The sequence below is a fragment of the Suncus etruscus genome, chromosome 4 (assembly GCF_024139225.1).
Source record: "Suncus etruscus isolate mSunEtr1 chromosome 4, mSunEtr1.pri.cur, whole genome shotgun sequence".
Lineage (NCBI taxonomy): Eukaryota > Metazoa > Chordata > Mammalia > Eulipotyphla > Soricidae > Suncus > Suncus etruscus.
Genome location: NC_064851.1, coordinates 66,041,637 through 66,057,372, shown reverse-complemented (window position 1 = coordinate 66,057,372; position 15,736 = coordinate 66,041,637). Strand labels below are relative to the sequence as shown.

The following is a 15,736-nucleotide window of genomic DNA, read 5'->3' as shown; positions in this document are numbered from 1 at the left end:
TGCTTTAGCCACGTGCAAGGCAAATGCCCACCACTGTGCTATCACTCCAGTCTCTCCTTTTGTTTTCTTTGATTTCTTGAAGCAGTGTTTTGTTGTTGTAATTGTTTAGATATTTCACATTTTAGTTAAGTAAACTCAAAGGTACTTGATTTTAGGAGGCATTGTGAATGGGATTGTTTCTTTCTCTCATCATTTGTATACAGAAATGCCATGTCTTTTTGTATATTTATTCTGTAGCCTGTTAATTTCCTACATAAACCTATTGTTTTTAGAAGCTTTTCTAAAGTCTTTAGGATATTCCACAAAGAGTATCACGACAGTTGCAGTGAGAATTGGACTTCTTCCTTTCTTACCTGGTTACCCTTGATATCTTTTTCTTGCCTAGTTGTTATGGCAAGTAATTCCAGTACTATATTTAAAAGAAGTGACAAGAGTAGGCAACCTTGTCTTCGGCCAGGTTTTAGAGAAAAAGCTTTTAGCATTTTTCCAATTGTGTATTGCTGTGTGCTTCTGGTACGTGGCTTTGACTATTTGAGGCAAGTAACTTCAATTCCCATCTTGTTAAAGCTTTTTATTTTATCATAAATGCATGCTGGACTTTGCCAACAGTTTTCTCTGCATCTATTACAATAATTATATTTTTATTTTACCTTCTATTTATATTATTATCACTTTGATTGGCTTGTATATGTTAAACCATCTTTACATCTCTGGGATTAATCCTACTAGGCCAATCATGAATCCCACTTTGGCATCACTTTTATTTGCTTTTATTTTGTTCAGGATTTTTGCATCTGTGTTCATCAAGGATACTGATGTGTAATTGTCTTTTTTTGTGTTGTCTTGTCAGCTTATGTTATCAGGGTGATTGATATTGACTTCATAAATTGACTCCAAAGTACTTGATTTTTATTCCAGGACCAAGACTAAAAAGTGGTGCTTGCCTTTAGTGCTGTAGTGCTCACTGGATATTTTATTAAGTATTTATTTTTGTATTGTTGTGGTATTTCAACTCCTTTTTTCCTGTTCTCTCTCAAACTGAGGTTGAGAGCCTCTAACAGGGGTCCTCAAACTTTTTAAACAGGGGGCCAGTTCACTATCCTTCAGACTGTTGGAGGACCAGATTATAGTAAAAACAAAAATTATGAACAAATTTCTATGCATGCTACATATATCTTATTTAGAAGTGAAGGAAAAAAATGGGAGTAAATACAATATGTGGCCCATGGGCCGTAGTTTGAAGACCCCTGCTCTAGAAGGACTACACCCATTTTCGGCTTATTTGATTTTTACCCCACTTTATTGCTTTTTCTTTCTTCAAACAAAACCACATAACTTGAACTATCTAGTTCTACCTCTCAAACAGAGAGGGAAATAAGGGAGGGTACCAGGACCAATCAGATATACAGTCACTAAGTTGTAAGCTAGACACAGAAGGGACCACTTATTCTAGCAGCCCAGGGGGTGAGGGTGGGTGATATGGGATGCAGGATGGGAACAGATGTGGAGGGAGGGCAAAACTGGTGATGGGAATTCCCCTGAGTCAATGTCAATATGTACCTAAAATACTACTGTTAAAGATATGTAAGCCAATATGGTGAAAATAAAAATTATAAAAAATTATGAATGGAATTTTTGATTGTTTTAGGGCCACACCTGACAGTACTCAGAGGTTACTCCTGATGTTTTGCTCAGAAATTATGCCAGGAACCCATAGGGAACCTTATAGGATGCCATTGATCAAATCTGGGTCAGCACATGCAAAGTTAATGCACTACTCACTGTGCTATTGCTCTGGCCCTTGGATTGTTTTTATTTTTAAATATATTTTTTTCTCTTTGATTATCTGTATATAGAAAAGCCATGAACATTTGAATATTAATTAGCCTGAAAAGAATGGACAGTAGGTCTAATTAAAAGTTTGAAATAATTTGCTAGTGGAATCAGCTGGGCCCGAGTTTTTTTTTTTTTTTTTTCAATTTGTTTGGTTTTTAATGATGGAAACAAAACAGATTTAAAACCGCAGCTTCTGGAAGAACCACTTGTTCTTGCCGGTCTTGTATCTCTCCTCAAACTTGACCTTGGCCTCTCTGCGGGCCTTGCGCTTAAGAGCCGGGTCTCTGAAGACATCCTTATTGACGATGGTTTTGTCCAAAGGGATATCCACGGAGTACCTTGTGGGCATAAGGTGATTATAGTTATATACTTTCACGAAAGACTTGATCTTTGATCTTTTGCCGATTTTCTTCTTGCCCATGACGGCTGTCACTTTGCGTGGATAGCAGTCAATTCCAGCCACCAGGGCATGGCTATAGGGGCGGTCTGAGGTGCCATCATCAAAGTTCTTGACGATGATCGCTTTGCGTCCTGAGTAGCATCCGGCTAGCATCAGGACCACCTTCCCCGGTTTCATAAACTTGCCCATTTTGACGGCAACCACTCGGGCCTACAGCAGAAAGGAAGCTGAGTTTTTGTCTTTTGGGAAACCTTTTGGTTAGCATGTCAATTTTCTTGATCATCATATCTCTATTCAAGTATGCCACATCATCTTAGTTCAACAACAAGAGCTTATAGGACTCCAATAATTTATCCATTTCTTTCAGATTCTCTGTTTTGTGACATAAAGTTTCTCAAAGTAATCTCTAATTACCTTCTAATTTTGATAGTTATCTATAATGCCCATTTCATGGTGTTTTTAAGTTCTTTTAAAATTATTACATTTTTTTCCTTTAAAGTCTTGACCAGAGAGGTGATAAAGGTGGCTGATATTAGTTGGGTTTTCAGAACCACTATCCTTATTCAGTAAGTGTGATGCATTTGTCCATTGCTTTCTCATTGTTACCTTGTTGGTGTTTTTGTGGCTTGTTTGTTTGTTTGTTTTTATATGTTGTGTGTTGCTCCTTGACTAGAAGAAATTCATGACTTCAGAATGAAGCAGACTGGCCACACTCTTGTCTGGGCACACTCACCGCAGTTCAATTCAAAATGGTGCTTTTTAGTCCAAAGCTGCCCACAGCTGCACTCACCAACTGCAGATTAAGTGTTTTCTTTCTCCAATTATGCTCTTGTCTGGGCACACTCATTTCAATTCAGTTCAAAATGACACTTTTAAGTCCAAAGCCACTCACAATCTATAGTTGCTCCTGCTGCTGCAGGTCACTGGTCCTTTTTTTTGTCTTGGCCATGCTCTTGTCTCCACATAATATTTTCTTTCTTTCTTTTTTTTTGTTTTTTGGGCCACACCTGGTGACATCCAGGGGTTATTCCTAGCTATGAACTCAGAAATAGCTCCTGGCTTGGGGGACTATATGGGACGCCAGGGGATTGAACCCTGGTCCGTCTTAGGTTAGTGTGTGCAAGGCAAATGCCCTACTGCTTGTGCCACTGCTACATAATATTTTCAATGATACATTTTCTAAACTAATTAGATAATGTTACAATATAGTTACTCTTCCCATGCTTTTTCCCCTACAGAAGTAAGCTTTATAATATTACTGTAGACTGCTGGTGGGAGTGATGAATCCCTGCATATAACAGATGTCCAGATTCTGTTCCCCAATTACTTCTCTCTGATCTTCTTCCTTCCCACCTTAATTTTTTTCTTTTCTCTCCTTTACTCCATACAATTATATTTTATACAATGGATAAGTGAATCATCCTGTGTTTGTCTTTCTTCTTCTGGCTTAGTTTACTCAACATATATTCTAGTTCTAACCAGGTTGCAGCAAATTGAATGATTTCATCATTCCTTGAAGTGCAGAGTATTCCATTGTGTACCACATTTTCATAATCCATTTTGTTGTTGGACACCTAAGTGTTGATTTCATATCCTATCTATTGTACTTACTGCAGTAATAAATAATGGTGTGCATAGGGGGCCGAAGATATAGCACGGAGGTAAGGTGTTTGCCTCTCATGCAGAAGGTCAGTGGTTCGAATCCCGGCGTCCCATATGGTCCCCTGAGCCTGCCAGGAGCGATTTCTGAGCGTAGAGCCAGGAGTAACCCATGAGCACTGCCAGGTGTGACCCAAAAACCAAAAAAAAAAAAAAAAAAAAAAAGAAAAAAAATGGTGTGCATATAACTTTTTGAATAAATGTTTTAAGTCTTGGGAATAGATACCTACAAGTGGAATTGCTGGGTCATATGATAGCTTAATTTTAAGTTAACTGAGAAGATAGTTTCCACAGATCGAACCAGACAATATTCCCACAGGCAATGGAGGAGAGTTCCATTACTTTTTCACCACATTCTTGCCAGCACAGATTGTGCTTACTTTCTTTTTCTTTTCTTTTTTCTTTTGGTTTTTGGGCCAAAAAAGGCAGTGCTCAGGGGTTACTCCTGGCTGTCTGCTCAAAAATAGCTCCTGGCAGGCACAGGGGACCATATAGGACACCAGGATTCGAACCAACCACCTTAGGTCCTACATCGACTGCTTGCAAGGCAAGCACCGCTGTGCTATCTCTCTCAGCCCTACTTTCTTGATATGTGCCATTTTTAGTGGTGTGAAATGTTATCTCATTGTGGATTTGGTTTTTCTCTGAACTATTTTTTATGTGTTTGTCAATCCGCTTTCAATGTGCTTGCTTGTCTTTCTCTGAGAAGTGTCTATTATTTTACCTTTCCTGTTTATTGATAGTATTTTAAAAATTGTTTTTGCTAATATTTGTCAATACTTTATATATCCAAGATATTATGATGCTATATGAAGTGTTAAATGGAAATTTTTCCTACTTAGCTGTCTTAGTTATATTTCTTTTGCCATAAATAAGCTACTTAATTTTCTTTGTTTTAATATCTTTATTTAAACACCGTAATTACAAATATGATTGTAGTTGGGATTCAGTCATGTAAGGAACACCCCCCTTCACCAGTGTAACATTCCCATCACCAATGTCCCAAATCTCCCTCCTCCCCACTACTTAATTTTCTATAGTCTCCTTTTTTATCTTTTATTTTGTTGTCTTTGCCAGTGGTACCAGATCACTAAAGATTCCTTAGAGATCCAAATTATGGACCATTCTTTTTTTTATTATTTATTTATTTATTTATTTAGGTTTTTGGGCCACACTCAGTGACGCTCAAGGGATACTCCTGGCTTTGTGCTCAGAATTCACTCCTGGTTTGGGGATCATATGGGATGCTTGGGGATTGAACTATGGTCTGTCCTAGGTAGCTGCATGCAAGGCAAATGCCATACTGCTGCACCACCGCTCTGGTGCCAAAATCTTGAAGCATTCTGATTATGTTTTCCTCAGTGTACTTTATAGTTTCTAGTTGTATCTCTAGCTCTTTGATTCACCTTGAATTGACTTTTTTATAAGGTGTGATATGTAGATCTAGTTTTAATTTCTTAAATGTAGTTATCTGGTTTTCCAGCATCACTTTTAAAAAGACTATTTTTATTCCTTTTCATATTTTCATTTCCTCTATCAAATTTTATTCAAAATAGTTTTAGAAGTCATGACTACAGCAATAAAGCAAGAAAAATCAGAGGGACGCAAATTAAAAAAGGAGCCAAATTAACACTGTTTGCAGATGACATGATAATATACATAGAAGACTATAAATAGTCTACAAAACAAGTTCCTAAATATAATAAATTAATACATCAAAATTCCTAGCTTCAAAGTAATTACTGGAAAAATCTACAATTTTATAATATACAACAATAAATCAAAAGATAAAGAAACCAAGGAGTCTATTCCATTTAAAATAGTATCAAAGAACATCAAGTATCTCGGAATTAACTCAACAACAGACATGGGAGATCTATACTATGATAACTTTAAATCATTTAAGAAGACTTAGGAACTGGAATAATATTTCATGCTCATGAACTAGTAGAATCAAAACTGCTAAAATTATTATCCTACCTGAGCTATTATATAGATTCAATGCAATTCCCATACAAATTCATTCTTCAAGAACCTAAAAAAGTTAACAGTAATGTTTGTTGGAATCAGAAGAAACCATGAATAACCAAAGCTATATTGAAAACTGAGAAATGCAAAGTTAACTCATTACCTAATTTGGAACTGTTTTATATATATATATATATACACATACATATATATACATACATATACATATACATACATATATATACATACATATATATGTATATATATAGAGAGAGGGCTTATTGGTATTGGAATAAAGATAGGCTCTCTGATAAATGGATGAGAATTGAATACCCAGTGAGAAACCCCTCTTTTTAAAGTATGTAATTCTTGGTTTTCTTACTTGTGTTCACACTCAGAAAGGTCGTATTTATGATACTCAAGAGGAAATTAAGAATGAAACAATGGCCTAGAGATATAAAATGTACTATTCACAGGCACTAAATACAGGGCAAGCAAAGCACAAGTTGATTTGGTAGACTATAATGTATTATTTAAACTATACACAAAGATATTGATTAGCACTAGACATAAAGCAAGGAGCACACTGAGCATAAAAGACCAGGAAATTATTCCAAGCATAAATAGTATTAGGAATGATGAAGAAAAAGAAGAAGGGGAAATTTATGAGAGTCATTTAAAAGGCTAAATCAGAGGGTAAAGAAATAGAAAGCAGGTAAAGTGCTTGCCTTGCAATTAGTCAACTTGATTTTGATCCCTGTCACTACCTATGATTCCCTGAGCACCACAAGGAGTGATCCCTGAGCACAGTCAGGAGCAAGCCCTGAGCACTGCAGGGTATGAACCCATACCAAATAAACAGGATTAAATCAATAATTATTTAGCAGGATTCTTGAGATCATGAAGAAGTTCATGCTTCTGATTTGTGTTATTATAAGAAAAATCAGAAGGGCTTCTGATTTGGGTTATTATTTAAAAAATGATGCCTTAAAAATTGGGGGGGGGGGAGAAGTTGGAGCAATAAAATAGCTGGTAGGGCACTTGCCTTGCAGCAGCAGACCCGGACTCAATTTCTGGCCTCCCATAAAGTCCCCTGAGCATCACCAGAAATGACTCCTGAGCTCAGAGCCAGAAGTAACTCCTGAGTACCTCCAAGTGTGATCCAAAAACCAAAACAGACAAACAAACAAACAAGTTGGGGAAGAGAAATGAGTATGTGAGATTAACTGCAGACGTTTAGATACATATGAGATGACAAGAGAAAATACTAGTTGAACAAAGAGGCTAGAGCACAGTAGAAAGGCGTACATAAATAGCCCTCACATGTGGATAGAAAAGAGTAATAAAGAGTGAAGAAGAAACAATCATAGAGTCATAGTTCCTGATGGCTGATAGAAAATGAAATGGTAAAGATTGATAAAGAGTAGGAAGAGAAACAGAAGAGCCTTGAAAAACATAAAGAGGAAAGAAAGAGGAAAGTTAATACTGTTGAAATGCTGTGAAGTAGTTACATTAAGATGCCACACAAGGGCCCGGAGAGACAGCTCAGTGGCGTTTGCCTTGCAAGCAGCCGATCCAGGACCAAAGGTGGTTGGTTCAAATCCCGGTGTCCCATATGGTCCCCCGTGCCTGCCAGGAGCTATTTCTGAGCAGACGGCCAGGAGGAACCCCTGAGCACCGCCGGGTGTGACCAAAAAAAGCCAAAAAAGCCAAAAAAAAAAAAAAAAAAAAGATGCCACACAAGGTTTGCAGTGTTTGATAGAAAGTTTTGGTGGTCACCATCCCACAATCTTTGAGGAATAATAGCATTAGAAGACTGAGTTTAATACAACTGAAGAAGGGAAAGAAGGTAAAAAAGTGCAAACATTGACGATAGTTGGTAATGAATAGAGAGAAGGCAACAACATAAAAGAAGAAAAATTTGAGTAAAAAACTTTTTTTCCCTATTTTATTGATCCTACGTTAAAGATTAAAAAAGAATAGAGAAGGAAGCATGAAAACCACAACACAGGAGCAAGGAACAAAGCCTACTCAGCTTTATAGAAGAGCTTTACATTTAGTTTAAGTAGAAATGTTTGCAGCACAAGGGTAAATGGAAGGATGTGGATGCCAAATGAAACAGACTTTTCCCTTATGCCCCTAATTTCCAAGTATTAATAACAAAATCAAGGTGAAAATGACTTATGTTTGCATTGTTTATTGATTCTGGCTTGAGCATTAATAACATATTTGGAAGAATTTTCTTTGCTATACATTAAGGAAGAATATGCTTAAAGTGATTTTCCAACTGTTCGGCTAACAATAGTTAGCTTAGAATAAAAACTACTAATGTTAAGAAATCCTTCAAGATAATATTTTTCCCCTTAATAACTACAATAAGAACCTAACCAACCCTAGATTATGCACATAAAAATTAAAATGGCAAAGTGACTTTCCTGGCTAGCCAGGCTGCCTTTGGGCTGCCACTTACTGACATCATTTGGTATGGAATTAGAAAATAAAATCTAACATAATAGCATGAGGAAATATATAGGTGGAATCCTAAAGTTCTAATAAAAGGTCTTATGATATATCTCAGAGCCAAATATTAATAGTAGCTAACAAATATGATATTCTAGATTACTTATGCCTGATACTAAATACTAGTTTGATTAAAACAAATAACTAGAGGCCAGAGAGATAGCATGGAGGTAAGGCGTTTGCCTTTCATGCAGAAGGTCATTGGTTCGAATCCCAGCATCCCATATGGTCCCCCGAGCCTGCCAGGAGCAACTTCTGAGCATGGAGCCAGGAGTAACCCCTAAGCACTGCCAGATAGGACCCAAAAACCAAAACCAAAACCAAACCAAAACAAAACAAAAAAAAAACAGAAATGAAAACAAATAATTAGTAGCTGGTCATGATTTAATAGATCTGACACATTTTTGCTTTTCCTGATCATTTCTACTGATTAAAAATAAATTTAAAATCTTAATCTATCTGTAATATTTCAAGAGTACATTTAAACTTTTTCTGGATACAAGAGCATCAATTCTAGTGAACTATGGAAGATTATGCAGTTAGTGTATTTGATTAAGTACATATTAAATATATATGTTGCTAAAATCATTTGTCTGATCTAATGTGGAAAAATAGCTCAATGTTAGAGAGAAATGAGCATAAATTATAATTTCTTTTCAACCTTGAGCATAAATTATTCTATTCAGAATATTCACTATATATTATGTATTTAGGAAATACTGTTGATTTAATAATTAAAATTATAATAATACATTGCTTGAAAGAGACACCTCCTATAAGTCATTCAAATATTATTTAGCTCAAAAGTGATCATCTATTACAATACTGTAAAACATGTAAAATTCTTAGTGACAAATAAAAGTTCCATAGAATGTGCTTTCAACTTAAAAAATGCTTTTATGGGTAAAACTAATGAAAAACTGACTTAGCAATACATTTATCTTTTATACGATAAAAATTACTAAAGGCATATATCACTCATTATCTCAATACATATACCAAGGACTGAACTATGGCCTCACAAAATCCATTCGTTGAATCTCTATCCTTCAACAAAAAGTATGTAGAGATGGGTCACTAGGGGAGTAATTAGATTTATATAAGGCCATGAGGATAGCCTCTTAGGATGGGATTAATATTCTTATAAGAAGAGACACAAAAGAGCTTGCTGACTCTTCTCTCTCTGTTCCATGTGAGAACACAGTGAGAATATAGCCTGTTGTAAATTCAGAAAAGAGCCATAACCAGAACTCCCAAATTCAAGCACCTGACCCTCACATTTTCAACCTCCAAGATTGTGAGAATGAATTTCTGTGTTTAAATCACTAATCTGTGGTATTTTGCTATAATAACACGAGTTGACTAATACAATAGTCTGCTCATGTAATGTGAAAAAAAAAAAGATGTAAGTTAGAAAGATGCATGGTACATGACCTCTGACTTCAAGATTCCCACAGTAAGTCTGATCCCTACTACATGGTCTCCTGAGCACTGGCACGAATGACCCCCTGTTTACAGCCTGGAAGTAGGCTCTGAGCACCCGCAGTTATGGCACCAATCGCTCACCCCTTCCACTCAGATGAAACAACATATACGAGTACCACCATATAACTAGGGCTGGTCAGAGCTTTATAATTAAATTGACCTAAGAGGAAATTGATGGAAAAAATTGCCTTAACACCTGTGAAGCTATTTTAACGATCCCATGCATTTCCAAGTTGGAATTGAGAAAAACAATACATTTTATTTTGTAAAATAATAGTAAAATAACCATTTATGCAAAGGGAAAAAAAGGAGTAGGATATACAGAATTCTTTCCAATACTCTCAGGCGAGACTAACTTTCTTGAAACCTTTGTATTTTTACTGAAGAGGGGAAAATACCCAATTCTCATAGCAGCCTATTTAGTAAAACTTCATTTATTAAACAGTAATTTACTAATACTAAATGAAGACAAGGGATAACAAATAAGCATTAGTCACAGAAGAGGGAGATTTAAGGCAAGAAACAGCTTCCTCCTTTTATATTCCTAGCTTCTGAATGATTAATAAGAAGCTTGACTTGGCTTTACTAGATGATTCAAAGGTATACACTGTAAACAGAAAAATGCCTTTAATTTGAGCAAATGATATTCCTGGTTAAAAGAGCAGAAAAAAATTACAGTTTACAGAGGACACAAATATGCTCTCAGTTTCCTTACAGAGATAAAATATTCTACCTCGAGCACTTGTGTCCCCTTCCGCTCACATTCCAGTGGCACATCTCCTCTTTCCGGTCACGTCTTTCACATAAAAGTGCTAAACTAATGCCGCTTAATGACAAATTAATGTCCATGAATAAAAAATACACCTCTAATAGCATAGAGTAATTTGCCATTACAATATCATCATTGGACATGCCCCTGGTTTAATACGATGTATTTAATTCATAACCTAATGAGTGATATATAAAAAGAGGGAGATGAACCCTGCAATTACATTTATGTGAGTCTGTCACCTTATTTGTAAAACCTTAGAGTCATTTACATTCAAATTAGAACAAATGAGTGATTTCACAAAGTGCAGTGATAAATGACCACAGCAGCCCAAGACAAAACTGTATTTCCTGTGAACACATTAACAGTTTCCTATTATTTGTTAAAAATTACAATGCATATTGCCCAGTGTGGTGTGAATAATGACTTTTTGCTGATTAGGTCAGAGGACTAATATGTAGCAAAATAAATAATTTTTCTTTTCATTTTTTCTGATATTTGCTTTAAATTAACTACTGAATTCTGGTGGATTCACACTGCCACCTGCTGCCTAGGAATAGACAGTGAATGTATACTCCTGTGGAAAGGACTTTTTTCACCACTTTCTTGGTCATATTTGAAGAGAAAGCCTCCATGATGCTTATTTCTTCCCAACATATTTGGATTGTAAATCATAATAATGCCTGATATTTCTTAAACACAAATAATACTTGCTAATCAAACAATAGGATATACTATTTACTAATAGGAGGAAATAGTGCAATATATATAAAAATTTTTTACAAGCTAGCTACCAAAAAAATATTTTCAGAAAGTCACCTGCCCAAGTAAATGGCACCTAATGAATCATATAAAATTGAAAGGTCAGTACGCTTTATATTATAAGGATGTGCTCAATATGAGTGTATTTCCCTAGTCCTATCTCCTATATATTTTTAATTATTTAAACATTGTGGTTTACTGTTGCATTAACTAATTAACGATTGTGCAGGATGGTGAAGGATGGATTTTTCTCTGCCACCCCAGGCCACGTGGCTCTGCAACCCCCATTCAGCCGGTGGGTCCCAGGTTTAGATGAACGGCGGAATCAGAGGTCCATACCTTATCTACCTTTTCCAAGACCCCTCCCAGGAATGGGCGGTCTTGCAGGTAAGGTCAAGTTACCTAGGGAGAAAGGGTAGGGGATGAGGCTTCAGTTCACAAGGTTGTATATAATACAAGTTGTTTTATTTTTCACAGTTACAAAGTTATACATTAATGAGTTTCAGTTATATAATATAAAACGCATCACCAGTGCACATTTCCTACCAATAAGGCCCCCAGTTTTCTTTCTACTCTTGCCTGTAACAGTAGCAGACATTTCTTCTTCTCTTTCTCTTTATCTCTCTTCCTTTTTTTTTTATTTTAGACACTGCGTGGTTTTCAATATTCCTATATTCATCATAGCACTATTCAAAATAGCCAGAATCTGGTAACAACCTAAGTGTCCAAGAACAGATGAGTGGATAATGAAACTAGTACATCTACACAGTGGAATACTATGCAGCTGTTAGGATAAATGAAGTTATGAAATTTGCTATACATGAATGGATATGGAGAGTATTGTGCTAAACAAAATGAATCAGAAGCATAGACAGTATGTTTGCACTCATTTGTGGAATATAAAAAAGATAAGTTTGATAATAATATACAAAGACAATAGAGATGAGGGCCAGGAGGACCAGTTCCTGGTAGGTAGCTTCTCTTGGATTAATTTGAAGAGTACTAAATGAGTTAGGTAAAGACCTCACAGTCAATGGCTATCTTTACTGCTCCAGAGGGACACTGCTCCTACTGTTCTGAATCCCTAATAATAGCAGTCTGCCAGAGTAAAATCAAGGAAAAGAAATCCATGTGATATCCTTTTTATTTCCTTTTTCTAAAATAGAACTTTAGTTATTGTCATTCCTTTTTTAAATTTTTAAATTTTTGTTATTTTTAACCGAAACCCAACTACAGAAATGTTTATAATCACTTGCCCAAATACACTATTATAAGACAAGAATTTAAAAACAAATCTTCAGTCCCTTTTCCATTTTTCTTCTCTTCTTCTTTCTCTTAATCTTCTTCTTCCTCATCTTCTTCCTCTTTTACTTCTTCCTCTTCTTTTTCTTTCTTCTTCATTTTCTTTATTCTCTTCTTCCTTCTTTCTCTTTTCTTGTCTTCTTTTTCTTCTCTTTGTTGCCTTCTTCCTTTCTCCTCTTCTTCCTCTTCTTTTTCTTCTTCCTCTTCCTCTTCTTCCTCCTTTTCTTCCTCCTTTTCTGCTTTTTTCTTCCTCTTCTTTTTCTTTTTATTCTTCTTCCCCTTTTCTTCCTCTTCTTCTCACACTTCCTCCAACTCTTCTTAATATTCTCTTCTCGAGTCTCTGGGACTATAATGATTCCTATGTTGTTTCTGTTGAGTTTATCAAAGACTTCTAATTTCATCTGTTCACGTTTTTGAGTAGTTTATTCATTGTCTGATAATTTGCTTTAAGGTTCTTTTCCAATCTCTCCTGCTGTCTGGAGTTGATCTGCATCTCATCTTCTGGCTCACTGAGCCTATCTTCAGCTGATGTGGAAACCTGTGCCATTGAGGTTTTTTCATTTCGTCTACTGAGTTTTTCAGATCTGTTGTTTGAGTTTGAAGTTTTCTGAGTTCTATCATCGTGGTCTGTTCAGCTTGATCTATGCTTGCTTTGATTTCTTTGAGCATCTTCCATATTAATATTCTAAGCTCCTTATCTGAAAGGTTATTCAGGTCATCTTCATTCTCTATGCATGGTGTTATCATGCATTTTTCCCCATTGCAACATTTGTACAGTGATTTTTATTATGTGCTGTGCTGGGTTAGAAGATGCGCGGCTGCCGTCCTTTGGCTCCACCTTATTGGGTGGGACCCTTACCAGGTTTGGGCCCTGAAGATTATGTTCGATGGCGTTGTTTTTTTTTTTTTTTTTTGGCTGTCTTGGGCAGAAAATCCCCATGTAATATCTTTAATGGGGTTCGCAGATTCATTCATATACAGAGGAGTCTTAATTTAATGGTAAGAGGCTTAGAGAATCTTGGTGTGGGTTTTCAGAAGAACTAAGATGTTCTTCCTGGATATACTTTTCAGTGAGATTGTGGACCCAGAGCAATGGCACAACAGATAGAGTGCTTGCTTTGCATGCGACTGGACCAAAGATTTGATCCCTGGAATCTCATGTGGTTCCTGAGTCAAGCCAGGAGTGATCCCTGAGCAGAGCCTAAATTAAGTCAGACTTAAATACTGCCAGGGGTACCCCCAAACAAAACAAAAAACTAAAAAATAAATAAATAAACAAGCATTGTAGAATACAGAAAGTATTAGAATAAATTTCTACAATTCTCATCTCTAGATGAGAACCAAAGCAATAACACTAATTTAAGAATAACAAAAGAATACCAAACATCTTAGAAAGAAAAATAGCTTATTTTCAGAATTTCCTAGTCGAACAAAACCCCTAACAAAAATGAAGAATACAGGGCCAGAGAAATAAATAGGTATTAAGTTGCTTGCCTTCCATGCAGCCAACCCTGGTTTGAGCCCTGGTACCACACATGGTACCACATCATCACCAGAAGCCACTTCTTTTTTGTTTTGTTTTGTTTTTTTTGGGGGGGTCACACCCAGCGGTGCTCAGGGGTTTCTCCTGGCTGTCTGCTCAGAAATAGCTCCTAGCAGGCACGGGGGACCATATGGGACACCGGGCTTCGAACCAACAACCTTTGGTCCTGGATCGGCTGCTTGCAAGGCAAACACCGCTGTGCTATCTCTCCGGGCCCCAGAAGCCAATTCTAAGGACAGAGGTAGGAATAGGTCTCAAACATCTCCAGGTGTGGCCCACAAACCAAAACCCCAAAATGGAAAAAATATTAGCCTTGATTAGTGGAGTATATTTTCTATGCATACTTTAAATAAACACTGGGGACTTTGCATTATCAGAAAATAATACTTTCATATATCTAATAAACTTTTTAATATTATTCACAATATTAATTTAAAATAATTTAATAAAATGCCAATATTTGTCAATATTACATATTTTTCGGGCCACATCCAGTGGCACTCAGGGATTACTCTTGGCTCTTCACTCAGAAATTACTCCTATCAGATGTGGGCAACCTTATAGGATATGGGATATTGAACCTGAATAAGCCACATGCTAGGCAAACATGTGCCTAACCCCTGGGCTATTACTCCAGCCTCTAAAAGCAAATGATTTTACACATTCCTAAAAGAGAAGAAAAAGATTGTCATAAGAAAGGTTTCCAAAAAATATATTTCAGTTGTCTTACAAGACTTCCAAAATTTGGACATCTTGCAGCAAGACAGAAAGGAAAAGAAAAGTTACATGAGAGAACAACACAAAAATATAATGGTTAATAAAAGGAAAAAATTCGGGGCTGGAGAGATAGCATGGAGATAGGGTGTTTGCCTTGCATGCGGAAGAACGGTGGTTCGAATCCCAGCATCCCATATGGTCTCCTGAGCATGCCAGGAGTGATTTCTGAGTGTAGAGCCATGAGTAACCCCTGAGCACTGCTGGATGTGAACCCTCCCCCAAAAAAACCCAAAAAAACAAACAAAAAAAATGTTTAAAAAAAAGAAAAAACTTTAATCATTGCTCAAGTATTTTAATTAACAATTAGTGCCAAAAAATAAGACATTATTAAGCTATTCTTTTTTTCCTGAGCAAAATAATGAGCCACAGAAGTTAAATTCTAAAGTGCAGTCACTTGTATCTCAAAAACTCATCTGATGATGTCTTAGCTTTGAACGTCAGCATTTATCTGAAATTCTCATTTGCAGAAAGTTATAGGAATATACACACAAATTTTAATATGCAGCATGATAATTAGTACTATAACCAAAGTTTTGTCAACCTGTCATGAAAAAGGTGAATCAGGTGATGAGGCTGGAAGCTCAAGTTGCAATATTTGATGTAGAAATGTCAGGAACAAGTAATTTCAATTTCACAAGTCAAACATACACCTTTGAAGTCTTGTAACCTTTCACTGTTATTCCCATTTGCTACTTGCAGAAAGGGATTAAAAACA

General features: G+C 36.2%; 2 protein-coding genes across 3 annotated transcripts in view; both read right to left on the bottom strand.

Annotated features, from left to right (window-relative positions):
* KLHL32 (kelch like family member 32) overlaps positions 1–15,736 on the bottom strand; it is a 232,792-nt gene that overhangs the window by 82,585 nt on the left and 134,471 nt on the right. The gene's annotated exons all lie outside the window — the stretch shown is intronic.
* Positions 1,959–2,425, bottom strand: LOC126006013 (60S ribosomal protein L27-like). The gene has a single exon (XM_049771347.1). The coding sequence runs from the start codon at positions 2,423–2,425 to the stop codon at positions 2,015–2,017; it is 411 nt and encodes a 136-aa protein (XP_049627304.1). The 3' UTR covers positions 1,959–2,014.